Raw genomic sequence first — 26526 nt, forward strand, 5'->3', positions numbered from 1 at the left:
AACAGAGTTGGATCTTGTGAGCAGATCTTTAATTGTGAAAGTGAACTTCATATTCTCAGATGCACCATCTCTCTTTCTCTCTGGTTTCTCTATTGATTACCCTTCTGCCCTCCTCAGGCAGTCGACCTTTGTGTCTGTCTCCCTCCGACTGAGCCTTCTCATCTATCTCATCCCATCTCTGTCACACAGGCACTAATCGCATCAGCCATGTCATCCAAGGAGCTCACGAGGGCAGCATCTTTGCTGTGTGCATGCTGAGGAACGGCACACTGGTGTCTGGAGGGAAAGACCGCAAGCTTGTTTCGTGGGACAGCAGCTACCAGAAGATACAAACCGTGGAGGTGAAAGACTGAAAGATTTTCTCTTCTTCAAAGATGGAAATAAAATGTATAAATTCCTCATAATTTGTAGGGTGAAATGCATTAGTCATGCTGTTAGAGCGCCACAGCACACTAATGATCTGTTAAGAGATGACAGTGTCGATAAAGTCATGTGAAAACATTAAGCGTAGAAACTGTTAACTGCCTTTTCAACAAGCAGAATGTACCCATATACATACATATATATATATACATAAAGCTATTGATGCTTATGAGTCAGGGGAGGATGTAAAAATATGTCCAAAACAAGCCGTATGGATGTTTGTCCAGGACTGGTCACCAAAGCAAATTCAATCCAAGAACAGACAATTTCATGCAAAACTGAGTCTCTGAAAACCCCAGAATTTCATCACAGGATCTGCAGGTACCTCTGTGTTTTCAATCAGAGAGGGGTTGTACAAATTTGACCCGCACGGAAGATGCCCCAGGAAAAAGCTTTTGTAGTCCAAAAAGGAACATTAAAGACGAATTGCACTTCCTCTGTGAGCATGTAGACAAAGAGCAGGCTTTTTGGAGTCATTTCCTCTTAGCCAATGAACCAGAAATAGAGTTAAGTGGCAGCAGAAATATTTGATGCAAAACTGATTTTCTTTAGGAAAAGGAACAGCTATTTGCTCAAAAGCTGGGGTTGAACTGGAAGAAGACCTCTTAACACATAATGGAGGGTATGGAATGGCCAAAGCAGATAATGATGTTCAATAACTTAAGGAAGCTAACGTCAGAGACTGGTAAACCACTCCTCTTCCAAGTAAGCTAAAAAAAAAATGGAAACAAAGTCCATGGGATTTAATGACTTTTCACATGACTGTATGTGTTAATAAAAGCTTACAGTGTGTATCCAGTTACTTCTTCTGAAGAAGGTCTTTCTTTGGGAGCTAGAAATAGCTTGTTGCCCTGGCTGCAAACTGTGCATTATCAGCATGTCATCATATCATAAATATTACAGAGGATGAGATGGATTCGTGCTCTTAAGAAGCTCCGTGGATCTTTAAAGTGACAACGCTTGTGGCTTACTCACGTCTTAATTGATTCCTGAAATTATCCACATTATGCCATGAAAGGTTATTTGGTGGTTCATGGTGTTTTTCTCCGTGCAGGTGCCTGAATTGTTTGGCCCAATTCGGACCATAGCAGAAGGCAGAGGGGAGAGTGTACTCATCGGGACCACAAAGAACTTCGTTTTGCAGGGAAGTTTGGACGGAGAATTTACATCCATTACACAGGTAGATTCAACATTTTAGAAAGGTTACACCCCTATTTCCTCAGCAATTACTTTTTTTTTTTGTTTCTGCCTACCAGTTAATCCACTAACTCTTCTTTCCAGGGTCACACTGATGAGTTGTGGGGCCTGGGGGTCCATCCCTGGAAACCTCAGTTTCTGACCTGCGGATATGACAGGCAGGTCTGTCTGTGGGATTCAAGCACCCATCAGCTCATCTGGAACAAGAGTATAGAGGTAAGTTTTGTCAACACCGCCCCCTGAAGTCAGTATTGGGAATTACATCCAACACAGAACAGACGATGAAATGGCCAATGATTTAGAAGTTTTGATGCCTTTGAGAAATAACAGGAGCTGTGCTCTTTCATACCATTTTTTTACATTTGCATCTAATGTTTGTCTTATATGACTTTCACACATAAAGTTGTATCACCAAGTATTATGAAACTAAACCTTTTAAGAAATCATTGACACTACATCTACCCCCTCTACCACTACCTCTCTGAGAACTTAACAATCTTATGCACCATATGTAACATTATTTAAAATATTATTTAACTGCTCCCTATTTCACTAAAATGTCAATCATCTGTGTTTGTGTACTATAGGCTACACGTTTCTACATCACATATGTATAAATTGGACCATGTTTGTACCAATCCTTAAATGAATGTTAGTACAAAGAAACATGTAAGAAGTGCCTTCTGATGTTCAACTGCACATGAATCAGTACAAACAAGTGAAGAAGTTCTGAAAGTACAAGTCATCTAACAACTATGAATATGCAATAATGATGCAAAGGAAGACTTCACAATGACCTCCTCTTTCTTTTCTGACAGGATACTGCCCAATCAGCAGGCTTCCACCCATGTGGAGCAGTGGTTGCCATAGGAACCCAGACTGGCAGGTACATATCCCATCACTGAAAAGCGTTCGGTGGCTGCTTATATTGTGAAGGAAATTTAGAAAATGTTGTGGTGAATATTAAGCAGCTGAAAAGCCAGATTGTGGAGCAGTCTGTCACTGATCCTGCAGGTGGCTGGTGCTGGACACAGACTCTAAGGATTTGGTCGCAGTGCACACAGATGGGAATGAACAGCTGTCTGTTATGCGCTATGGACCAGGTATGTCTGTAACTCCTGCCAACATGTTTTCCCTGAGTGATGTTCTGTTTTCCTTATAATATTTGGATAATTGAAACACAGCATGTATCCATGCTGAAGTATTTGTGTTCCACCAGCAATGATACAAATAAAATAACACAGTATTATTGCTGGAAAAAAAGACACCTCCCCTCAAATTTATTATAATTTCATGATTGAAATAGCTGATAGTCTTTTAAGACATTGAGTGGATTTTTTTTAGTCATACTGGATATTTGAATAGTTGATACAGCCTTCTGTTACAGATGTGAAGTCTCTACTATCAATGTCAGAATCCAACTCACATTGTATAATTAGTCCAAACTCTAGTTATTAACTTGACATTGTTAAACATTAGCATTTTATTTTATCACCAATATTGTTCCTGCTTTCTCTCTCCTCTAGATGGTAATTTCCTGGCTATTGGTTCCCACGACAACTACATCTACGTCTATGCTGTGGCTGAAAATGGGAGGAAGTACAGTCGAGTGGGGAAGTGTTCGGTAAGCATCTGTATAATTAGTTCCCGGCCCAGCTCTATATTATGGTTTTCTCCTGCCTCGCTGTGTTTATACGGATACTATAAAAGGTTAAAGAACAAGTCTCTGAGTAGACTGCTGCGTTTGTGTCAACATTTCTAGGAATTTTTCTGGCTTTTGAAACTTTAACTCTGGAAATGTTGTGAAGTGGGATGTTGTGTTTCTGTGAGAAGAAGTCCTCGAACTTTGTCCATTTTTATCTTTTACCAGGGTCACTCCAGTTTCATTACCCATTTGGACTGGTCGGTGGACTCCCAGTATCTGGTATCAAATTCAGGCGACTATGAGATACTGTACTGTAAGTATGACCCCTATCCTCTGTGTCATTTCACCATCCTGGTTGGTTCACATGATGCTAAGTGATGCTGAAGCCTGTTGTATGTCATGTTTGTTCTTGTCTTCACAGGGATCCCATCAGTGTGTAAACAGGTGGTCAGTGTGGAGACCACCAGAGATATTGAGTGGGTCACCTGCACTTGCACTCTGGGCTTCCAGGTCTTTGGTAAGTGATGGCTCCTTCTGTCTCCACTTTACACGCCGGGCTTGAATCATAGCATCCATACAGCAAGTGTCTTCTTCTGCTTCTCAGGCCTGTGGCCTGAAGGTTCAGATGGCACCGACATCAATGCAGTGTGCAGGTCCAGTGACAAAAGCCTCCTGGTTACTGGGGACGACTTTGGGAAAGTCCATCTCTTCTCATATCCCTGTTCGCAGTTCAGGGTATGAAGCTATACAAGAAGAAGAAAGTATATTAAAAGTTTGATTCACCGTGTTTTGAAACTTGTTTTATGTTTTTTTACAGGCTCCCAGCCATGTTTATGGAGGCCATAGCAGCCATGTGACCAATGTGACCTTCCTGTATGACGATAGCCACCTTGTGTCGACTGGTGGGAAGGACATGAGCGTGTTGCAGTGGAGGATAGTCTGATCAAACAGAAACAAACAGTAACTGTTAGCGCCTCAGAGCTGCTGCCGACTGTACCCCAGAGAATCAAACTGTACTGAACTGCACTAAAATGAACCAAACCAAACGTAAATGAAGTCAAAATAAGAAATGGATCTGAATGAACTGAAGTGATTTGAAAGAAGAGAAACCGAGTTTTCCCTCCTGATCTGTGGAGGTGTAATGAACAGCTGCTTCAAATATAAAAATCCTCCTTTTTACTCCTTTTCTGTTTCTTCACACGATATGTACAAAATAAATCTCCGCCTCACGCACTGTAGCCTTGTGACACAAGACGGAACGAGTCTGACTTAACAGAACCAAAGGCTCTGACTTTGTGACTGCACTTCTTTAGTGTACACTCCCGTCACAGATACTAGACTCAGGAGGTTTGTTTTGCTGTCTGTCAGAGCCGTTCCAGCCTGATGGAGATGGAGATCCAAGACCCTTGCGACACAAACTAAAGGAAGAATATTGGGGTTTTCTAACTGTTAAACTTTCTTTTATTCTGTATTTAACAACTCAGGAAAGCGCTAGTGAGGCAAGAGCCTTCCCTGTTATTAACATGTAAAAAAAAAAAAAAAAGCCTTTGGCTGCCCTAAAAATATTTCACTGAACTATTCAGAGATTTCAGCCAAAGTTTACATGTGACTAAACTTTTTTCTGATTCATTTGTATCAGCCGTGGTGTACCCATTCAGTGCAGAAAATGTAATTGGACACATTTGGACTCTATGATAATCTGATATATTTATGTGGAGGCAATGCCAAATTACAAATATCTAGATTTGCAGCAAAAATATCCAAATATATAAGAAGTATCAGAGCTTCCCAGTCTTAAAAAAGACTTTACTATTATTTATGGATCATAAGTCTAATCCTGCACTGCCAGTTTTATTTCCTTTGAATTTTCTCCTGCAGTTAATCCCTGTTTAGTCCTGTGTGGGTAAATGTACTGAGAGCCTTGAAACAGATCTGAAGAAAATGTGAGTGAATTACTGATACAGTTTCGGATTTCTTTCGGGTGAGATGTTGTATGTTTACTTTATCTTTTGTCTCGAATGCAAGGAGCATCGAAAAACCAAGCATTTTAATGACTTTTTTTCAATGTGTCTACTTTGCATTGCACCGAGATGAGTTCACGAAGGTGAAGGATGAGACCATCACACTGTAACTGTCTGACCTGCACTCTGAGATGCTCGCAAGAAAGATTTAACCGAACTGAACCTTCTTGAGGTGTTTTCTCTCCATAAGGCAACCGCTTCTGCCTGATGAACATGCAGCAGGTCCACTGGTGTTTAGCATCAGATGGATCCTCACATAAATCAGTGTCTGCTCATTCATGCTGTGTCACATTCATTCAGGTCTATGGTACGTAACGTGTCACATTCCTCCTCTTACTGTCAACAGAAAGCAGAGCTTACGCACATGCGTGTGTTTAAAGTTCTATTTAATTGGAGTTGAGATGATTTTAGTGTGAACATCACTGCTGCTGTTATAAAACATGTTGTTTGGAGATACTGAAGGCTAGCTGATTGGTGGAGTAGTTTCATCAGAAGATCCTCAGAAATCTTCTAACAGCTAAGATTTGAATTCAACAGGGTGGATTTAACATGACCAGTCTTACCACTTAACACACTGCGCTGCAGATTCAAAACCATTAAACATTTGACATCTGACTGAAAGTAAATGAGACCTGAAATTCTTTCAGTGTTGTCTTCTGGTTTCCATTTTATTACATTTTCCTGTTTTGTTGGTTTGTTTGCTTGTTTTAAATCTGTGTTATTTCGGGAATGATTAGCAGTATCTAAAAATGAATTACATTGGTCTTGTGGTACAAAATGAGAGCCAGACAACACACAACGTTACAAATGAATTCAAACCATCACCATCAAACCCAAACATGAAAAAGCATTTCACAAAGCACAAGGTTTTAGAAAACAAATTCTTCGGAAAATAAGCCAAAATCTGAACCCACTATTCTTCAAACATTGAATCAGGGGACATGAGAATAAAACATCTGCGATTAAAGATAAAAAAAAAAGAAAGTGCATTTCATAAAGCTAACACTTAAAAGAACACTAACAAACAGTAAACATAATAAGAGACAGCAAAACAACGATAAAAAAAGCAGAGAAAACAGAATTTCAGCCAAAGGGGAAAAAAAACAAAACCCACAGAATAAGACGCAACAATAAAACTGAAAACACATCTAACTTAATACGACGATCATATTTAACAAAAAGCATCAACAACAGAGTATCTTTTTTTGGTACTGTTTTGTGAAATGTTTTTGAGCTTCCCAAAATAACCAAATTCCGGGTTTTGTTATTGTATAGATGAGTTCTCTGAAATTATTCTTATGTTAGCTTTTTTGTTTTCTTTTTCTTTCTGGTTTTAATGTGTTGTCTGTTATTGTGCTTTATGTTTTGTTGATCTGCTTTAAGAAAATTGTGTATTTGTGTGTGTGTCTCAGTGGGGGCATTTGTTAGATTAAATAATTAATTACTTCATTTATCTATCGCCTCAGGGCCAACATAATATGGAGCGTTGCTCCATACATTCATGCCAAATTAACCGTTCATTGTCAATAGCCAGGCAGTATTGTGCACAGTATGCAGAGTCGGAGCCTTCTGATCTGACGGGTGGGGTTTGGGGTCGTCAGTGGTCGGCATGTGCGCGTCTTGGCCGCAGGTGGGCAGCCTTGAGCCGGTCGGATCCCTCCTCCTCCTTCGCACGCCGTATTAGCATTTTCTCCAAATCTCTCCACTTCACCGAAACCACTCCGAATGGGAAGAAAATATGGCATGAAAGAGGCGGCTGACCACCACCGTTCACCGTCTTCTACCGAGCGCGAGCTGAACATGGACTTAAGGAGACGCAGCGGCGCGTGCGGACAAAAGAGACAACGGAGCACAAAGCGGATGGCATAAAACGCTTGGGTTGTCGCTTAGCGTTTGAGAACCGACAGCAGCCTGTGATATCTCTTTAGACGTATATAGTTGACGCCAGGTGGAGGCTGGTGGGCCCACAGACTGGGTTAATACCGAAATAGTAGCGGACAAATTGATCAACCTCATCAGTGCCATCATCTCCGGCTGAATAAAGGAGGAGAAAAGAAAATGAGGTAAGCCGCGGCCAGCACCATGCGCTCAGTTTGACGCGTCATGACAGATGCGCACTGACACACTCTGCCCTCAACCTCATGACTACATCCACATTTACACATATTTATTTGGAAAATATGGCGTCGAGAATAAATGCAGCATTTCTGGTGTCTCATGGCTCATTATTCACCATCCAGCGGCCCACCCTCCCGGCCTCAGCTCTTTATAGGCGTCCTTCATCATCCACTGATGTGTAGGGCGAGTTATGTCAATAACTCATCCTCTTTTCCCCTCTATTGTCACCGCCGGACCCGCCCAGTGTATTGAATACCGGACTCAGGCCATGATAATGTTGTCATGGAAACGACAGCATCACGTATTTGTACACATATGCAATACGGCGCACCTTGTGATATAAAACGCCTGTTTCACTAAATATTACCGACGCACCGCCATATGTGAGTGGCTGCAGGGGGGGATAGGATAAGTGAGGGCGCTTATAACCATGGCAGGAGGAGGAGGGTGTTTATTCTGGTAGTTGCCAGGCAGGTTAACAGACTCACACCCCCCTCCCCTCACACACACACACCTCCATTAAGCTGTTCCCTGAGTGGTCCATGCGCGTTTTCAGCCTGTAGAATATGTGAGTCATGTTGAAATCTTTGTCTCCAAGCTTATTTCTGTCCATTTAAGCTCAGCTCTGGTTATGGTGGTATGCAGCGTGCACTGAGGCCTGCTTCTCTAGCAGCAGTCTCTGTATTCTGTTCTATTTATGCAACAGTCCTTTTATGCTTCTCCCTGCTGCCTGTAGTTTGACTCCTCTGTCGCTGCAGCCTGCACCATTCTGTTTTATGGCTTCAGATTTACTCTGACAGCTCTCCTCAAATACAGTGCACCCTCACACTTTGCTTTCACTCTAGATTCTGGCATTGGGCTGCTCGTGTGTGAGAGAAAGTCTGACTCTGTAGTTGTGGTGTTTCTTTCCTCTGAGAGGAACAAAAGAGAAAGTGAGTGAGATAGAATTGTTTGAAAAGAAAAAAGAAGAAAAAGTGACAAATGCCGCCACGTAATATGTCCTTATTCAGATGATTCACCCGTCTCCTGCAGCTTCACTGAACTCAAATCCAGTAGCTGAACTATTTCGCTCCCAGACAGTAAATATGTAAGACTCACGTGGTGCAGTCCAGCTGGATGAGCATGTCGTTTCCTCTCTTTCTGTGAAGCTCAGCTACTTGTGTCCCATCCTGCATGTTTATTTTCACCAGAGGCAGCTCTGTTGCTTGACTCAAGCCCAAAAGGGAAGTCTTAAATCTTCAGAAAGCAGCACAACAAGGTGACCTGGATATTCTTTTGCAGAGTAAAAAAAAGAGTTGGGTTCAATGTAATCAATTTTGTTGATGTTTTTCCTGAATGTGCCGTAACCGCATCCATGCACGTACACATAAGAGTTGTGGGTCTGTTATGCAATGTTTTTTCTCTGTTGTCAGATCTTTGGTTGGTTGATAGTTGATGGTTGCTGCTGGATATATGTGTGTGTGTGTTTGTGAAAAAGAGACAGAAAGCATGCGAGGGAAACAGTGGAGGCGGGAAAACAGTGAGGCATCTCTCCTGTGCCGTTTATGTGGGATGATTTCTGGAGCGCATGTTGCGGTGACTCATTGTGGGGAAGGTAGAACGAGCGAGTGCAGCCACTGGAAGGTAAAATGCTGAGTTATGTGTCGTACTGCAGGCAGCTGCTGCTGCTGATGCCCTCCGAACTGATCGGAGAGCAGCTTCATTCTCCAGCTTTCCACTGACAGTGGTGTATTATTTAGAAATCCACAGAGAAGGCTTCAGTAGAAAAGAAAATTGCTTTTTAACTACTCTACGAGTGCCAGTGAATTATCTTGAATTTCCTGGAATCCAGGACCAAAAGTCTACTTTTTAAATACTTAATGTTGACAACATATTAAGTAGAGACTAGAATTAAGTTGACAAAAAAGATCAATGTTTTAAATGTTAAATGTTAAAAGGACTGCAGTATCTGCCAATAATATAAGCCATTAAAAGTGTAAATGAATCGGCTCATTTTCTATCAAACATCTTATATAATTATAAGGCTTGATGAGGAATCTGCATGATGTCTTTTGACTTGATAGAGGTCATGATATAGGTGTCAGGTGACCCCCACCACACATTGGGAGAGGTATTTACAGCCAAGTAAGTGACTACCCCCCCATTTTTCACTTTTGCCTGCGACACGTGTAGCCCTGCTTAAAACATATGCTGCATGAGTCAACTCACTACTTTTACCTCCCCCGTCCACATTTACGCACCTTGGTCGTGGACACGCATTGCCCAAATGGACTTGAGCTCAAACAGCAACAACAGGAAAGCCTTTCATGTAGTGAATTAGAACATATAGCTTCACAAAGTATGCTGGACGCTATCTTTTAAAAGAAGAAACTCAACAAAATCTCCACATAGGACCTCTAAAGAGCTTCAGGCTGACCTGAAACAATGTGAAGCTGTGTTTTCATCCATTGTCATACCTGGAAGGGGGCTCCCTGGACAAATGCAAGGTGGACACCACTAATAAAAGAAAGGCCCAAAAACTAATGTTTGCCACAGTCTTTCTGTTCAATACACAGAGAAAAAAAACGGGAGTTTTTTGGGGATCCACATATCCTCAGGGATCCTCAGTTTGTTTACAGGCAGTGAAGCCCGTAAAGAAGAGAGGAGTCCTTCTTTAGTCCTCCTGCGAACTGGACAGAGCTTGAACACACTGCAGTTGAAGAACAGCAGGAACAACCAACTGACGAATGAAAGAAGCTTTTAGGTGGAAGAAACGTTTAGAGGCAGCCAAATATTCCAGAGATGTGGCAGTAATTGTGTCTTTTTTTTTTACTGTCCCCTTTCTTGTTGCTGTTATTTTTCATCAACCTTGGGGGGAATGTTACTTAAAGTCCCACTCCAGTCACTAATTTGCAGTTACCACTTGCCTTAAAACCCATCCGTCTTCTTCAAAACCGTACATTTCAAGGTTTTGCTGTGATGACGAAATCTCTCACGAATCTAAAATGCCTCGGGTGTGGCAACACTTTTCTTTCCTCTTTCTGTGATGAGGAACTTTGAATAATGCTACTCTCGTCCGGCCCACATCTCCACCCACCAGGAGCAAACCTCGCCTTTCTGGAACTATGGGGGGTGCTCTGCAGAAACAAGGCAGAAAATCTTTGGCCAAATCCCTGATGGCAGATTTTGCTTCTGAGAAATGCCATGGACACCTGAACGAGGTAAACTAAATATTCAAACCATACAAATTGGTTCACTTGCAGATATTCACAAATATTCAGTGATATATCGTAAATTCTCTGAGCTGCTAACTATTTAACCAATAAACCGAGGAGTCATTTAATCTATCTAGTATTCTTCTGACCTTATCAGCTGCTTTCAGCCTGCTTCTTGCCTTTTTTTTTTTTTTAACCACACAAAGCCTTCTAATCTTTTAGATTGCTCTTTGTTTGTCTCACACCTCGGCTTCCTGTAGCAAAGAAGCTTAATAGTCTACATTTGCTTCAGCCAGATGGACCCCTACTTGAAGAAGACAATCTCATCAAGCCACGCAGACTGCACAAGATCAGTGAAGCATTTGTTGCAAGAATTGTAAAAATAATTCTGACATATGTTCCTGCAGGGAGTTGGAATAATATGTCCTCTATGAGAGCTGAGCAGACTAAATCATTTGGTGTGCTGCTGTCATTTCTTCCCCTGTATTCGGTTGAGCATGGATAATTATGGCTGACATGGAGCTTTTCAAACCTTGTACAAAAATCTATTTAAAGTCATTTTCTGGGCACGCCATGCAATAGAAAGGCAAGTGTGAAAGCACTCCTGTTTTCTGTAAGAGCTAACATGTAATTTCGTCCTGTGGAAATGATTCCTTGGAGATTTAAAGACAGCAGTCCAATCCTCGAAGCAGAGAGAGGTGACTGGTCTGCAGCGGTCACATGTTCCCTCCCGCTCTCCCTCTCTTGCATTCCCTTACTTTGTTGCAACACTCCTCATCTCCCTCGCTTGCTCTTTCCCTCCTACTCTCTGTGTCTCACGCTTTGCTGGCGTAGTGGATCTTTTAAAAACTTTTTTGGAGGATGTGAAGAGGGGGGGAAAGAGTGAGTGTGCTGCAGCAGCATTGGACAGCATGTATAGTTCTGTCCTCTCAGGCTGACATTTACCCCTCTTCTCCATAATCTCCCCTTCATACCTCCTCTCATCCTGTGCTTGACTGTGCTGTCCCGTGCTGCCTCCTCCAGCAACATGTATTCCCTGGACGATTTCGGGTAAGGCCACATGACTGTTCATCACTGGATCTCTCTGTGTCTCTTTTTCTTTTCTTTTTCTTCTTTGCTTTCAGAGTTACCTTAGCTAAGCTGAGCTTGGTTTTGGAGTTTGTTGTAATGATGTTGCTTCCTCGCTCTCAAGTGTTTCTGTTTAAAGCCTGGCTCAGCTTTCAGATCACATAATCTGTTTGCTTCTTGGAGAAGAGCTTGTGCGATTGTTTGTCTGCAAGAAAAAAAATTCTCTCTGCTTTTGTTTTGCTGTCTTTGGTTTTCAAGCGTTATGTTCAGCTGGCTGGGGTTTGAGAGACAGCCAGGAAAATGGGAGAGAAAAATCTCCTCTTGGGTTTGCTGACTTTCTCTCATCTGTCTCCTTCTTTCCAGCCCTCTGCGTGTGTTTTCTTTTGTGGGCAGCTGTTAGCAGAGAGGTTTGATTTTGATTGGTTCATTTCAGTCTATTCCTGGGAAGAAGCAGCGAGTTTCTTGCTGTCTGTTAGTGCTTCTGCTCAGCTGCTCTTGCTCGTTCACAGTGCTGATCTGACTCGTTGCATCACGTATGTGTTAGACAGACGGACAGGAAAAAAGGGATAGAGCCCTAATCTCTGAACGTCTAAATGAGTGGGGTTATCGAAAGCCAGATGATATACAGATAGAGGTCTGGGCATAATATGGCCCTGGCAGATTACAGCGGGCCATGGTGATTTGTTTGAGCTCAAATACAGCTGTGGAGCAGCGAGAGGTGGAAGGGATCACATCAACGGTTTAGGCTTCACCACTTGAACTCTAGTAATATACTGCGAAATACAGTACCTTCCATGAAAAACCTCTCTGCATCTCATAGAGCATTGTCACTATCTACGATCTGCTCATTCAGATTGCAATATTTCAAATGACAAAAATAAAGCCTTCTCCTGGCATTTCAGCTGATGGACCTGTGCACGTTTGCATTAATAACATCGGCAAAAAAAAAAGAAAAGAAATTATAAGGTCTGTATTTTCCTCCAAACGGAAGCGACAGTTCCCTTTAAGGATCAGGATTAGTGACACCATGAGAACAGGACAGCACTGAAGAAGGTAGGCTGAGGAGGAGGAGGTGGGGGAAGGGTAGCCATGAAGTGGGGGGTTGCTATCCATATTGCTCTGAATGTATCCATGTCAGTTAGCCAGAGGCCCAACTGGCAACTAAAGAGCCAAGCAATAAATAAGTGAAGTCCTTTTGGGGGCTCCATGTGCTAATTTCACTCTGTTTACTGTTGCATGATATAGATACAGTATCAGCAGATTATGCCCTCATACGGAGGCTCATACCTGATCAATCTTTGATCAAAAAATCCTTTTGGGTTATTAATTGCTTTGGTTTAAGATTAGAAATTCTAAGATTGTGATAGTAGTAAAAAAAAAAAAAAAGATTCTCACGTTTTTCTCATTTTTTGGTTTTCTTTTTCAGTCACATTTTATTATTTGGCACATCTTTGATGTACAGGCACAAATACTTTGAAGGAATCCACCATCCCAATAGGTGGAAAAAAGAAACCAGCAAAAAATAAATAAATAGATAATTAGATGTAAGAAGATGGATAAAAGTAGAACCGTAAAAACTAAGGAGAATCTTATTAGCTCTGTGTAAGATTGGTGTGTCAAGCTCAAGTTGTGAGAACATTTTTCTGAAACTGCTTGAGAAGCCAAGTTCATTCCAGAGGAATCCAGATGCTGAGCAAATTTTAATTTAGCAGAATGCAGTTAAAATGATAGAAATACTATCTTCAATTAAATCTAGTACAAAGACAACAAATCTAATAATGAACTCGAGAAATGTTGTTTTTTTCAAAATGGATACTCATTTTGCATTTGATACCAGCAGCATTTCTCACATAAGCTCAGGCAGCAGCACGTTTACCACTGGGTTGCATTGTGCCTTCTTCTACCAAAGTGTTCGGGAACAAAAGAGATCAACTGCTGAAGTTGTAAAAAGCAACAAAAACAAGATGTTTTCTCAATCTTGCTGGATATCAGATTTCAGCTTTCAGCAGTTTGGGACTTTCTTTGTCATATTTCATATTGCATAACACACCAAATGACATGTCTGAACTGCAGGCGGTCCACTTTATGACCCTGGTGCTTTCGCTCCAGAGCCATGCTGTTGTGATAAGTGGTCACTGACCGTAGATTTCAGAGGTGTTCCAGAGCCCGTGCAGTGGTTCTCACTACAAAACCATGTCTTACCATGTATTAGGCAGTTCCACTGGAGAGCCTGAATAGTTCTTGTTTTTCATATTTGCAGTTTTACATTCAGTAACATTAGTCGGCATAAGTACCCTTTTTTTTTACTTTTTCAAATATTATACAGCTCAACCAGTCTTTTGTTGCCCCTGTTTTTTTACACATACTGCTGGCATCATGTCCAAACTGAGCGTAAGAAACAATCATTAAATTTTCTATTGAATATATGATTTATATGGTTTGCACGATCATGTTCTCAGATCCTAAACTTTTCTATATATTTCTTAACAATATGTCTTAGCAACATTTGACTTGGAGAAAGTGTTGCGGATTATTTTTGATTCTGACTGTGGATGACCGGGCCTTGAGTACCTTCCCCTGTGATCCTTTCATAAATGTTAGTGAGCCGGCCGAGTTGCCTCCTCGGGGCACAACCAGAGCCTCGTCTGTCACAGATCGAGCTTGTTAACATTTGCCTGACCTGGCACCGAGATGTCCTGCAGTCCAGCTGAGCACTCTGAGCAACAGACAAGCCAACAGTAATACTTGTTGGCACTGGTATTTCTGTGAGCCGTACCAGGTCACCCTCAAAAAACAGAAAGAAAGAAAAATACTATCGGCTGGCTGATGCCCCTATTCAACCAATCCCTGTTATTTGTGGCCCTTATTTAACTAATCACAAAAGGCTGATGAACAGTGTCCTGTCACGACCTCAGTCAATGTGGCTGGTGTCATCGAGGTTATTAACTCGTGGTTGGTCAGCTGTGGCCTGTTGAAGCGGAAGCCACGGAGGCACAGAGGTTAAAAACTTCATAGGGCAATATTTATTATCCTAGCTCTGGAGTGCTTTAAATTTTGAGTAGTGTGTGTTTGTACACCAGAGAGAGCTGTAGAGAGACATGAAGCCTGCAGGACAACTTGATTTTTGACCCTTTTATTGGACAGTTGTCAGTGATGGTCTAAAAAGAAGACAGAGATATAAGCATGACATGCAACATGCCCCCAGCTGGACTCAAATACCGAACATAGTGGCTGGGTGACATTGAACCATTATAACATCCCTTAAATTACATTCTCAAATGATTAAGATAGCAATATGTCTAAATTACCAAAACAAACTGTGCAGCGGTGCTGAGGCTGTACTCAGCCACAGCTTCAAGCAAAATACCAAGCCAAATACATGGTTAAGTTCAAAATAAAAATTGTAACCTTTTCTATAGCAAGTCATTTTTATTGTATTCACCACAAATATGTATATAGGAGATTTCAACAATTGTAGGCTGATATTTGTAAACTCAACATTCAGTCTTAGCCCATCCTCCTTGCTCCACCAGAAGGAGAAAGCAGCAGGGATGGAGCGTAATGCAGAGTGAAGTGAAAATAAAAGGGAAGGAGTGTGGCTGGCAATAACAAAGAAGTGAATCAGAGAAATTTTGTCAGGAGTACCAAATAAACTGGTTGAAAGAAGAAGAAAAAAGGCAATTTCCATGTGTAATTTTTGCTTGTTTGCATTGAAAATCAAAATCAGTCACAGGTGACAGTTTTTGGGGGAGATCTGATTCTCCGAACCATGAAAGAGTCGATGTAAACAGTGTGGGTGTTGTTTTCTATTCATATTTGCATCCTTAATTCCGGGTTAACATCCGTGTCAAATCTGTAGATATACAATCCAGGTGAAATACAAATCCTTAAAAATAAAACGCTGCCATGTACAGTATCTAGTTGGTCATAAATGAGCTAAATTATTTTGGCATCACAATTCTTTGTAATGAATGTAAACAGATTTGAAAGGGTGTATTTTATGCAGAACCATGCTTGTATACACTGTTGTAGTGTTTGCTGAGAAACGTTGACATTATACGAATCCATCGTTAATCGAAACTTAGAATGGCCAACGTTTACTCAAATAAATCCGAGAAAGCATTAGTCGGTAGATTTTCTTCCAGGAATACCATCAAGGATGTTAGCATGCTAATGTTTTCATTATTTAGCACTCATTGGAAAGCACAGCATGTCATCAGCTTTCAGTGATGAAGTAGTTGAAATCTGGAACTGATGGTGACACATAAAATCAGATGATACATGAGGAATGTTACAAGTTTTCCTGAGAGTTATATCAAGGTCAGCGATATACTGGCCCGGCTGCTTTTTTCGTAGTGAATGATGGGTTAGGGTGATGACTTCCAAATTGCTCCTCCTCTACATTGCTCTTTTCTCAGTTTGTAAAATTCAGAGTCAGTCACTCTGTGGATGTTAATGGACATTTAGCACACATCCTTTGGCCTGCTAATGTGTGTTATGTTACTGTATACTCACCCATTACGTCCATCCTCTGAGGTAGAGGGCATCCCAATCAATAGTAATTTACCACATGTGGACCGCTAGTGGTTCATTTAGACTCCGCTTGATACTGAGTGACTATGGCAACAGCAGGCTGGTCAAGAGGAGGAGCAGACGAGATAACAACAGGAACCTCTACTGCATCCCCAACACACTCAGAAAATGTATCGTTTGTGGATTAGGGAGGGGGTAGTATGGAGGGATATGAGGTAATCTCCCTTGGGTTAACAGTATGACAATAGCACAGAGGTTCAGTGAAACACACACACACACTCATCTGTGTCAGACAACCGGCTGGTCAATGACTTCATCTCTGCCCGTCTGTCAGTCATCTCTTTGTTGTTGGACGGATGGATCATTGGTCTCATGGTGGATGCAGCAGTGCAAAAACCCAGAACTGCGGGATGATTTTGATCTCATTCCATTTCTAAACGAATGTTTGTTATTCATATTGTGCATTTTCAGCAGGAGGATTATTTGTTCCTAATAGGTCATAATTTTAAGGCGATAACACAGGAAGGAGTTTGTGTCATAGATTTCCACTGTTGTTTTCCTATGAGCCAAAATGGACATACACCGGCTCCAAGTGCTGCGTTACTGCATTCCTCAGAGTGTGAGCGACTCAGGATTGTTTTACAGCCACATCGCTGCCAGGTTCGTACTCACTCTTCATTTGACTGTGTGTTAGCGTTTGATTGATAAATTCCAGTGTAGAGCTGAGATAAGTTAAATATCAAGACCTAATGTCATATTTTTTTGTCAGCAAGGTCTGATTATTGTGTGCTAAGAAAGCATTGTATTATTACAGCAACACAGATGAACATATCTTTCCTGGCTGTATTTTAATCAGAGCAAAAATACTAATCTGTAATCTTAATCTGGCCCTCAACAACCTGCTCTATAGGAACAGAACCATGGCTATTTATGATTTGTTAGTATGTGCCTGAGCAGTTTTGCTTTTACGTTTTCTATAAAAGTAAAACTGAGATGGCAGAAGTTTTGACAGATCTTTTTGATGCTTCTTTTTCTTGCCTGATTTAAACTTTTAAATCAAAACCAGACTTGCTGACATAGAGATGCAGCAGCCAACTTTACACCCAGCGCATTCTGTATTCTCGACACTCACTTCACATAGAGCATATCTGAATAGCTGGGCTTTGAAAGGCCTCCATACATGTTTAATTCACACATGTTTTAAACACAGTGTGGCTTCTGGCTAAAACGGCAGCCTTTCAGGCCAGTGCCCTTCTCTTACCTCTCATCTTCAGTCCTGAAGATGAGAGGTAAGAGACAGAGAGACAGAGGTTGCTGCTGTTGTCCCAAATGAAAACTGTTGGAGCAAAGATGCTGTTATCATAAGGGAGATGAATAAGGGATAGATGGCAGTGTCAATTTGAAAATAACTATGAGACAATGAGATTTTAAACGTGTATCTGCTGCTCAAAACTGACCTGATTCACAGTGTGGAATGCAAAGACTTGCCTGTTTACATTTACATTAATAGCACAAATTGTTCCACATGCACATTATGCACAAAGAATACTACTAGAAGAAAACACAGAATGTAAGGGACATTTTCATATCTTTATGTGAGTTAAAATAGCTGCACTTCAGACAGCTTCATCATGACATGAGACTTTTTTTTAACACAACTAGTGGAACATTTAGCTAAGAACACCACAGTGTTGTTTTACATTAAAGCCAATATAACCACAGTACTCTGCTATATCTCTCTTTGTCATTTGGGGCTTAATCGTGGTTGATTGTGTAGTATTTCAGTACTTGTATAGACTATGACGTGGGGGAAAGGGTTAGATAAGCGTACTGTTGTGTATTTAAGTGGGTTTCCTCTGGACAACATGCAGGATCAGGGATTTTTAGGCTTTGGTGTTAATGTAGCCTATGGATTATCTGAATCTTCTGTGTGGCTTATATGATGATCTTAGTTGAAAGTAGAATATGAATGGATTAGTAGGGGGAGTTCATAGGTCTTTTAAATTATTCATGCAAAGTCATATTTGGCATCTTACAGAGATAATCAAAAGGAACTTTCTCCTACACAGAAAGTCTTATGTTCACACATGACTTTGAAGGGAAAAATCTGGTTGTGTGTATCTTCAAGTGTCCACAATATTTATCCACCTTTAGACAGAGTTAGACAGCTGCAGTCGGGCTTGTTATCTGGGTTATTTTCTCTATATTGAAACTTCTCTTACTTCTAACTTCTCTTTCTCTACAGGAAAATTCTAATATTTTTGAAACCTGACCCCACATTCACGCTTTTGAGATTACACACGAATCAGCCCATTATTGAGTGAGACACCAGCAACTACAAAGCAAGATATTTCAAGGGGCAGTGGACCACATCTTCCTGAAAGTGCTTGTTTTAGGAGTAGAATGTCAAACATTTAACTCTACCAAATTCTACTTTTGAAAAAAGCGTCTAATCCCAGTGGGTGAGATAAAACCGTCCCCTTAGGATGTCAAGCCATAGTGCAGGCTGCAGCCATTTTGTTTTTACCACTAACAGGCCCAGGTCATTAGCGTAAGTGTCTGACCACATTTTGGATTTGAGTCCTGAGGAGGCGACCTCCGTCAGACTCTTACCATGTGACATGTAATAAAGTCTGAAATCTTTTTTAGTTTTAGTTGTTTTAGAAAGACAAAAGTGAAAATTTGCATAAGAATTACACAGAGGCAAAGAAGGAGAGTGAAGTGTTACACTCCAGATAATATGATAAATCCCAACAGGACATAGGACATAAGGTCAGTTGTTTTTCATATGCTTTATGAATAAACTTGACTTGACTACTGAAAGCAAAACTTTTGTGTTTTCATATTCAACGTGCCAGCAAAATGACGCAGCACACTTGATAAATCTCTCACTAACTGTAGAAAACTGGGATTCATCAAAGTTATGGGTAGCTGTGGTAACTGAAAGTTTTTTGTTGATCTGATATCACTCTGCATGGAAAAAATGTGCTTTGATACGGACAATTGCTCCACGGATTACTTTGGAGCAATTGCACAGTCTGCCTTTATAAAGTTTTCACTGAAGATTGAGCAAATACCAAACATTTTTATCCTTATCAATTATTTACACTCTAAAAGCTTGAAAAAATAGGGACAGAACTTCATTTTAAAGCAGTGTCTCCTCTTAGCGATGCTAAGCTAAAGCAACTCAGCTTTAAACTGTGTGGCAGAAAAATAATGTAGTCTTGGAAAAAAAAGTTTACGAGTACGCGTGTGTATTGCAGAGTATTGACGATAACAGACATGTATTAATAACGTTTATGAGTGTGTGCGACTCTTTATTTTTAACAGCTGTGCTCTGTGCAGTTTAGTTGCTGTATTACATTTCTGTACATGCAGCAGCATCACTACAAACCCATGCAGTCTGGCATCTATTCTACATCTCGCTGCTCTTTTTTAACTAGCTAACAGAATGTCATCTGCTCACTTGTAAATGACCTGGCTTCACACTGCTTCCCAGTAATAAAGTTGGCTTGGGCCGTTTTTAGTTCTTGGGGCCTTTTTCTCTGCCTGGGCCTGTGAACAGTACTTTCCCCCGTGCAGCAGATTAGAGGTCTTGTACGGGAGTTAAGTCCTGGTTAAATTAGATTTAAGACTGCAGTGAGGTAATGATCTGCCCTCTGGGCTCTGTCTCTAATCCAGCCAGTCAGACAAGCCTCCTCCTTGTGTGAGCTGGACCCCCACACCCAAACCCTGTTCTGTAAATAGATGTATACACCCATGATATGCAAAGTGGCAACTTTTCCCCTTAAAGCAAAACCCTGGAAGCTGCAATCCTCATGGTGAACATGATAATTACAGACAGCTAACTGCATCCATATGTTACAACCAATCTGAGCGTGAGTGAGTTTGTGTGTTCCTGTGTCTGTGGCCCTTCACTAAAAATACCCATTATTGCTATTTTAGGTGTTTGTACAGTAAGGGTACCATGATGTATAGTGTGTGGGTGCATAATCATGTATTTCTTTTGCTGTGCATATCACAGCATAGGGTGGACCACACTTTGCACGCTTATCAGGTCCAGTTATTTTTCTCCTCCTGTCCAGGTTAAAGACTAATTGAAAAATGAAATTAGAGCGTGTTAAAACTATTAAAACTTTTCACTCTGAGTGTGGCGGTATTTCGAGTCGGAGGTTTTCTGGCCATTGCCGCGTGCTTATTTTACCAGTATTACCTTATTTTACAAGTGTTGGTCTTCGTAGTCCAGCATAGACATCCAGATGTTGGATGTGACCCATATTGTTCTGCTGTGATGAAAACCTGATCCCACTGTTTATTTACAAGACATCTTCGGTATTTAAATCCTCCCTGACACTGATTTGATGTCTCTATTAGCTTCAGCAGCAACCAGGGATGCATAAAACAGTGTAATTACTCCTCCTGCTTCACAGGAAGCCTCTCTGGATGCTTGTGTCTCTTTCAGATGGCTTTCATTGTGCAGGAGGTTATGACCTCTTTCAAACTAGTTAATTAGCATGAAGTTAAATTGATTAAGATGTAACTGTGGTGGGTTCCTGCTGCGTGTCCAAGTTATGTGACAGTTGAGAAAATGATTAAATGGTATTTACTGTGAAATGATGGATTGCAGCACAGAGGAGGTGTTGACTAAGAGTCTGAGAGTGGTTATGTGACACATACCTTCTTGTTCTCCCTGATTCTTCTGTAAGGTGACGGTGAGGCGATGCTTCTGAGTGCTTATACTTGGAGGAGAAATATTTGGCTGTAGCTCAGATTTCTGTGTTTTCCTTCTCAACCAAATCAAAGCCAAACCAAAACTTTCCATTTTCTCACTAAGCTTGATTTCTTGCATTGGCCTTGTTTTAGGATGATGGGCCATATCCCGAGAGAGCAGAGAAAACTATGAACAAAGAATATGGAAGCTGTAGAGCATCATGTTGTGTGCATGAAGTAAAATTTCTCCTGGAGTTTTTCAGATTATTTGATGAAAAATGAGAACTTGTTGTACTGAATTAAGACATACGATGCTATTCAGCACATCAGAGCGTCAGCTTGTTTCTTAATCTAACTTGTACAGTGAAAGATAAATGAGGAAGCTGACAGCCGGACAGATCGGCTTCAATGTGAAAGCTTGTGTTGAAGTGATTTTTGCTGAAGAGAGCGATGAATGAAGAACTAAACTAAATGAGTTAACAAAGACAATAATTAATTAATAGTTATGTTTTCATTTATGTAATGATTAATTTCTATATTCTGCTGCTGATCAATTTGATTAAACACGCTTAATGTGTTACTCTGTCTGAATGTTGAAGGCTTTTCAGTAACCAGTGTGGGGACTGGAGAGGAGTCTGACATATTATCCGATTATGCTGAACTGCTCTTTGCTAGCCACTGTTATTCTTTTGCTTTAATAAAAATAATACACAAAAAAGGTGTTTTATTTGCGTGGCCTTGATAAGAGAGAAAACTGTAAATGAAATAGATGGAGTCTTTTGGTTTTCGTCTTATATGGTGACTAATGGAGCGACTTGATGCTGTGATGCACTGATGTCTCCCTTTATTTTGACAGCAACACTCAAAAAGCTCCAACGTTTAGGCAACATCAGCTGTGGAAGAACATGCTTTCATGTAACCTAAACAGGCATTTCTCATTATACAGTATGTGTGAGCTGGTTTCTGATCTCTTGTTTCTCTCACTGTCTGTCATCAGTGCTGCATAGGTGGACCTGTTGGCCAGTAGCTGAGCTAAGCCAAGTTAACTGGACCATTCTAAAAAAATCCCAAAGTACTTTCATACCTGTCACACCTTTGTTGTGCATGAGAAGTTCTATTCTGCTTTTGTATCTGCTCTTCATCTTGAATCTATCTTTGCTGACTGCCTGCTTCTTTAATGCTTTGGTAACCTTTGCATGTTTGACATTTAGTTTTATCCCAGCGATAAAGGCCCAAACAAATCTGAACAGCAGTATTGAGCAGGCCTTGCAGAGCTGTGCTGAATGGCTCACTATTCGTTCGGGTACCTTCCACTGTGAACAAGCAGAATGAACATATACCCCAACAACAAAAGCTAATTGCCATGATAACAGAAGCTCTGCCCTCGGGTGATGATACCCAGAGAGCACGCCTCATGCATCCACTCCCTTCCTCCTGAGGGTATACTTTTTCCAGCCTAAATACAGTACATCCAGTTAACTAATCATGAAGCTGCTGAGCTTCACAGAAACACAAAACTTCCATTCAATCCATCGTGTGCACACTCAATATTTTCTGGACTGGATCAAGTTCAGTCATTATTTCCTCCAGCACTGAGATTTTTGCTAATGGACTGATCTGTTCAGAGAGGGGGAAGCGCACAGCCTTAACACACAAATTGTGTATGTAAAGGATTTGTGTGTGTAGGAGGGTGGGGTGAGGGGAGCACATATGTCTAACCATGTGTGCAGGGAAGTGCTTTACTTAATTCAAAAGCTTGGAAACGTGGCCTCCTTTTCAGCACCCGCCTATGAGGCTTATTTGACATGAGGAAGCACTCAGAGCAGCAGAAGCCTTCATATCCTCTCCGTTCTTGTTTTTCTCTCTATTGTCTTTGTTCTTCTCTCTGTACTTCTCGTCTTTCTCCTTCTCACTCATCCCAGGCTGACTTTTATGTGAATATTCATCACTGAGAAATCACTTTTATTCCTCCGAAAAACAAGCTGAAATGCTCAGAAGACATAGCAATTTTCCTTGGAAGAAATATGAATGCTCACACACACACAGCACGAATAGAAATGTATTTATATTCAATTAACAAATGATGGCCTACATATAGTACTTAACATGGATGTGAAAGGGATTATTTGTTGTGACGAACCCACAGAGAAATATTAACTCGTTCTGAAGCTCCTTTCTGCTTTACGAAACTTTATCGTAAAACATTTCTGGTTTTAAGTCATTTTTACAGAAAGTTGACATAACAGAATCACAGAGAATAGGATAATCGGAGAGACAGGATAATATACTGCTGTACAAACAAAGAAGTTATCGCAGTATTTCTTAATTTTCTCTTATCATGCAGCTCATACGCTCCAATACTGGGATACCACCGGAAGCTGACAGTGGATGCCTCATGTTGCCATATTTAATTCCGGGTTCATTGCTTTGCTTTTCTTTGCTTTGCTTTGCTTTGCTTTGCCTCCATAGCTTGCAGTGGAAAGTAGAGAGTAGCTCAACTTGACGAGCAGCATCGCAGGCACCAGCCAATCAGCTCTCTTTGTTGTAATTCCTTATCCTGCCTCACAGAGGTGTTATAGATTGCATGTCTGCAAGTGCAGACAAAGCATCCGGTTTGGTCCATGTGACATAAATCATATGTCTGTTACAGTGGGTGGGCATGAGGCTTTATGCAGACTTTACACAACTATGTGTTTCTCAACAATCTGTTGATAGTCTTATTTTTTCTAACAGTTTTTAAACTAACTAAATTAACTGTTAATAGTCTATTGTGGTAAAAGAGAGTGTTTCTGTAAGTATTAAAGCTCATTCAGTGTTGTGTATTAGTATTGGTGTTAAAATCTTCAGAAATGTCCACAAACTTAGCTGATGATGTCACACACAGCGTTAGCAGGTGTGACACAGGTGAACTCTCTGAGAAGGCAACGCATAAAGAACCTTACATCCAAGAGTTAAACATCCGGGATGCAGAGATGGATGCTGTTCTGCATCCTCCTCTTCAACTCATTTGGATTTGTGGTGGTATTCCAGGTATTACTTGGGGTTTGGAAAGCTCAATCAGCTGCTCCAACATACAAAAATGCTTCCTATTGCCGTGGTTATGCATCATAACAGTTGTTGGTGCCAGAATTGCCATCAGGAATCATTCCACCAGTGCAGCGCCCAAACCACAAAAGGAAAATGTTTTTTAGTTCATTAGAAAAAAATTCAAGAAGATACAAAGAGTCACAATGAGTCCAGATTTACTGCAGCAGGCTGACAAAACAAAATATAGTTACTAATATAACTAATAATTAGATTACCAGACATAATAACTGAATAACAGAAATAACTAAAAAAAGTTGCCGAAATTATTACTTTAGTATAAATACTTTCATGTTTTCTATAGTCCTGACCTCCCTTCATCAAAAACACAACCCTTCTGTGTCTCAGCCGTGTATTTTATCTCATTTCATTCATCCTTTTCCTGACTGAAAGTCCTTCATGTAACTTTATTTATTAAGCATCTGTCATGTCCCTTTTTGCGCCTTCTCTCCACTTTACTTTTGTCCAACACCCTCGCATCTCAGGTGCAAGACTAGAATTGCTCCACAGTTTGACTCTACCTTTTCTAACCCGAACCAGTGATCAGAGCAGAATCCCCGCCTCACATCCTTGCTTCAAGCCGATCCAATCTAACTCCAGCTGCACAAGATCACACCTAGAATCATTTTGCACGCTGTCAAAAGTTGTGAGATGGATTTGTCTTTAGCTGATCTGCTCTGGTGGCCTCGAAATCCTTTAATTCCTCTTTTTTTTCACTCTTTATTTCTGACTTTTTCAAGAGGACTGAAACCATCATCAAGCTCGAGGGCGTCCAGCCCTCGGGCCCAAACTGCTCCAGAAATAGGGCCTGTTTTTGTAAGGAGAGCTGCAGCCACCTCCCTCCTTCCCTCCCTGTCTTCTCCCAGTAAGACTCTGTTGGTCTGTCAGGTCACTGAAGTGGAGAGAAGTGTTTTCTACGTGATTAAAGAGTCTGTTAAACTCATTTGAAGAGGCAGGAAACATGATGTATTTAGCTATACCACAGCGGTTTGCATTCACAACAGAAGCCGCCTTAGCTTACAGGGGTTGGAATTTAAATTGTAGGGCTGATTGGTGATGAAACTTGTCATTGTTTTACACTTAAATCATTTTATTTTCTATCCAGTTTAATTTGGAAAAGAACGACAGTGTTTGCGTGAGGCTGAGGATGACTCTGCGTCATTATCTGTCAATCAAGAATGAAAGCTGTCTCCCTTAGGAATGACAATAAAGACGTGCTGGGCCGTTTATATACAGAGGCTGTCTCAATACATCTTCACATAAATAATCATCTGTATCTAGCTGTCATGAGCTAAATAGCTTCTTTGCATCAGGATGTTTTTGAACAAGATTGTTAGATCAAAACTTACAACTTGGTCGAAAAATACCCGCATATTCATGTATTTTGTAGCTCTGAAAACAGTCGAAATCACTTACTTATTGGTTATTGTACAACATAATTATCGGTCTGCATGATTTCCAAAACATGTTTCCAACAAAAGTTTTTATGGAATGACGAGCAGGGTTAGGGTGAAGCTAACAGAAGTGCTGCTTTCTCATTAGAGGTATTTGAGGCTGTTCATATGACCGCGAGGGAGGTGGAGAGCAGATGATGGCAGGAAAGTAAGAGGAGAGCCGGATGAGACCGAAGCATGTGTTAGTGCAGTCCAGGGGGGTCTATCAGGTGTCACGCTGTCTTCCTCCTGTGGAGAGACGCATCTGATGGAAAGGTTGTCAGATGAGGGTGTCTCATGTTGGCATTTCAGTTTTGCTAATGTCGTCAGGGGGTTGGGGTCTGAAAAATGCTGTGAAAGAAATCTTTGCGTGTCCTTTGTCAGATATCGCCACAGTTTTCTACCATTTTTATGGACAGTATAACTGAATTACATTTAAAGGAGGCATAATGTTTCACTGTGTTATCTCATTCACATCTCTTTTCAGGAGTAAAAGGTCTTTTTGTGCAGCATTATGATGCTGAGAAGTCTCTCTTAGGGATTATTATACTTCGCCAATGTTTCATATGATTTGATGTGATTATTATACAAGTAGAATTGATGAGCTTCCAGTTGCTCATTTTTGAGGATTTCCTCATTTTTATTCTTATTTTATTTATTTATTTAATAATATTTTATTATTTGGTTATACTATGAGAAAAGCTATAGCCTATGATGGGGGGAGACTTCCTCCTATCTCTTAGTTCTCATGACATTGTGCAGCTAATGAGACTGTTTTTGACTGTCTGAACTCAATGTCTCATAACACTACTGTCTGAACTCGTTTTCCCATAACATAAGTATGGCTAGCAGATAGTAAAAGTGACATTTTTTGAACTCATACAACTCTTAGCCAGCTTCCTGATAGGTTGTGCGGACTTGTCTCCTTCTTGCAAGAAATAAATGTTTTGTGTTAATTGTATCCAGCGACTCTGAGCTTAATTTTGAGAGAATTTTTCTGACATTTGGTAAAGAAAATAAATGTGCAGAGGTTAGTCAATTTTGTGATTATTCATTTATTTGATCATTCGTTAAAAGTATTTTTAACCCGCTGCCTCTGT

The 26526-nt window shown here is 40.8% G+C and overlaps 3 protein-coding genes across 13 annotated transcripts in view; 2 read left to right on the forward strand and 1 right to left on the reverse strand.

Moving 5' to 3' along the window:
- Window positions 1–5901, forward strand: part of eml1 (EMAP like 1) — a 49116-nt gene extending 43215 nt beyond the window's left edge. For all 8 annotated transcript variants that reach the window (XM_072366006.1, XM_072366009.1, XM_072366002.1 and 5 more), the window contains 10 exons: window positions 190–341; window positions 1478–1603; window positions 1705–1836; window positions 2439–2506; window positions 2635–2723; window positions 3147–3244; window positions 3491–3578; window positions 3687–3782; window positions 3870–4000; window positions 4083–5901. In XM_072366006.1, coding sequence (XP_072222107.1) covers window positions 190–341; window positions 1478–1603; window positions 1705–1836; window positions 2439–2506; window positions 2635–2723; window positions 3147–3244; window positions 3491–3578; window positions 3687–3782; window positions 3870–4000; window positions 4083–4208 — 1106 coding nt within the window. In that variant the 3' untranslated portion in view covers window positions 4209–5901. The remainder of the gene's footprint in view (window positions 1–189; window positions 342–1477; window positions 1604–1704; window positions 1837–2438; window positions 2507–2634; window positions 2724–3146; window positions 3245–3490; window positions 3579–3686; window positions 3783–3869; window positions 4001–4082) is intronic.
- The window catches only part of degs2 (delta(4)-desaturase, sphingolipid 2), a 66656-nt gene that overhangs the window by 18106 nt on the left and 22024 nt on the right, over window positions 1–26526 (reverse strand). The gene's annotated exons all lie outside the window — the stretch shown is intronic.
- The window catches only part of evla (Enah/Vasp-like a), a 36842-nt gene continuing 17246 nt past the window's right edge, over window positions 6931–26526 (forward strand). For 2 of the 4 annotated variants that reach the window (XM_072366011.1, XM_072366013.1), the window contains exon 1: window positions 11382–11648. In XM_072366011.1, the coding sequence (XP_072222112.1) occupies window positions 11626–11648 (23 nt within the window). In that variant the 5' untranslated portion in view covers window positions 11382–11625. Of the gene's footprint in view, window positions 7350–11381; window positions 11649–16591; window positions 16860–26526 lie in introns of those variants that run through there. The other 2 variants (XM_072366012.1, XM_072366014.1) reach the window with 2 other exon arrangements.

Source organism: Leuresthes tenuis, unplaced genomic scaffold (genome assembly GCF_036924035.1).
Source record: "Leuresthes tenuis unplaced genomic scaffold, fLeuTen1.0.hap1 SCAF_15, whole genome shotgun sequence".
In the NCBI taxonomy this organism is placed as follows: Eukaryota; Metazoa; Chordata; class Actinopteri; order Atheriniformes; family Atherinopsidae; genus Leuresthes; species Leuresthes tenuis.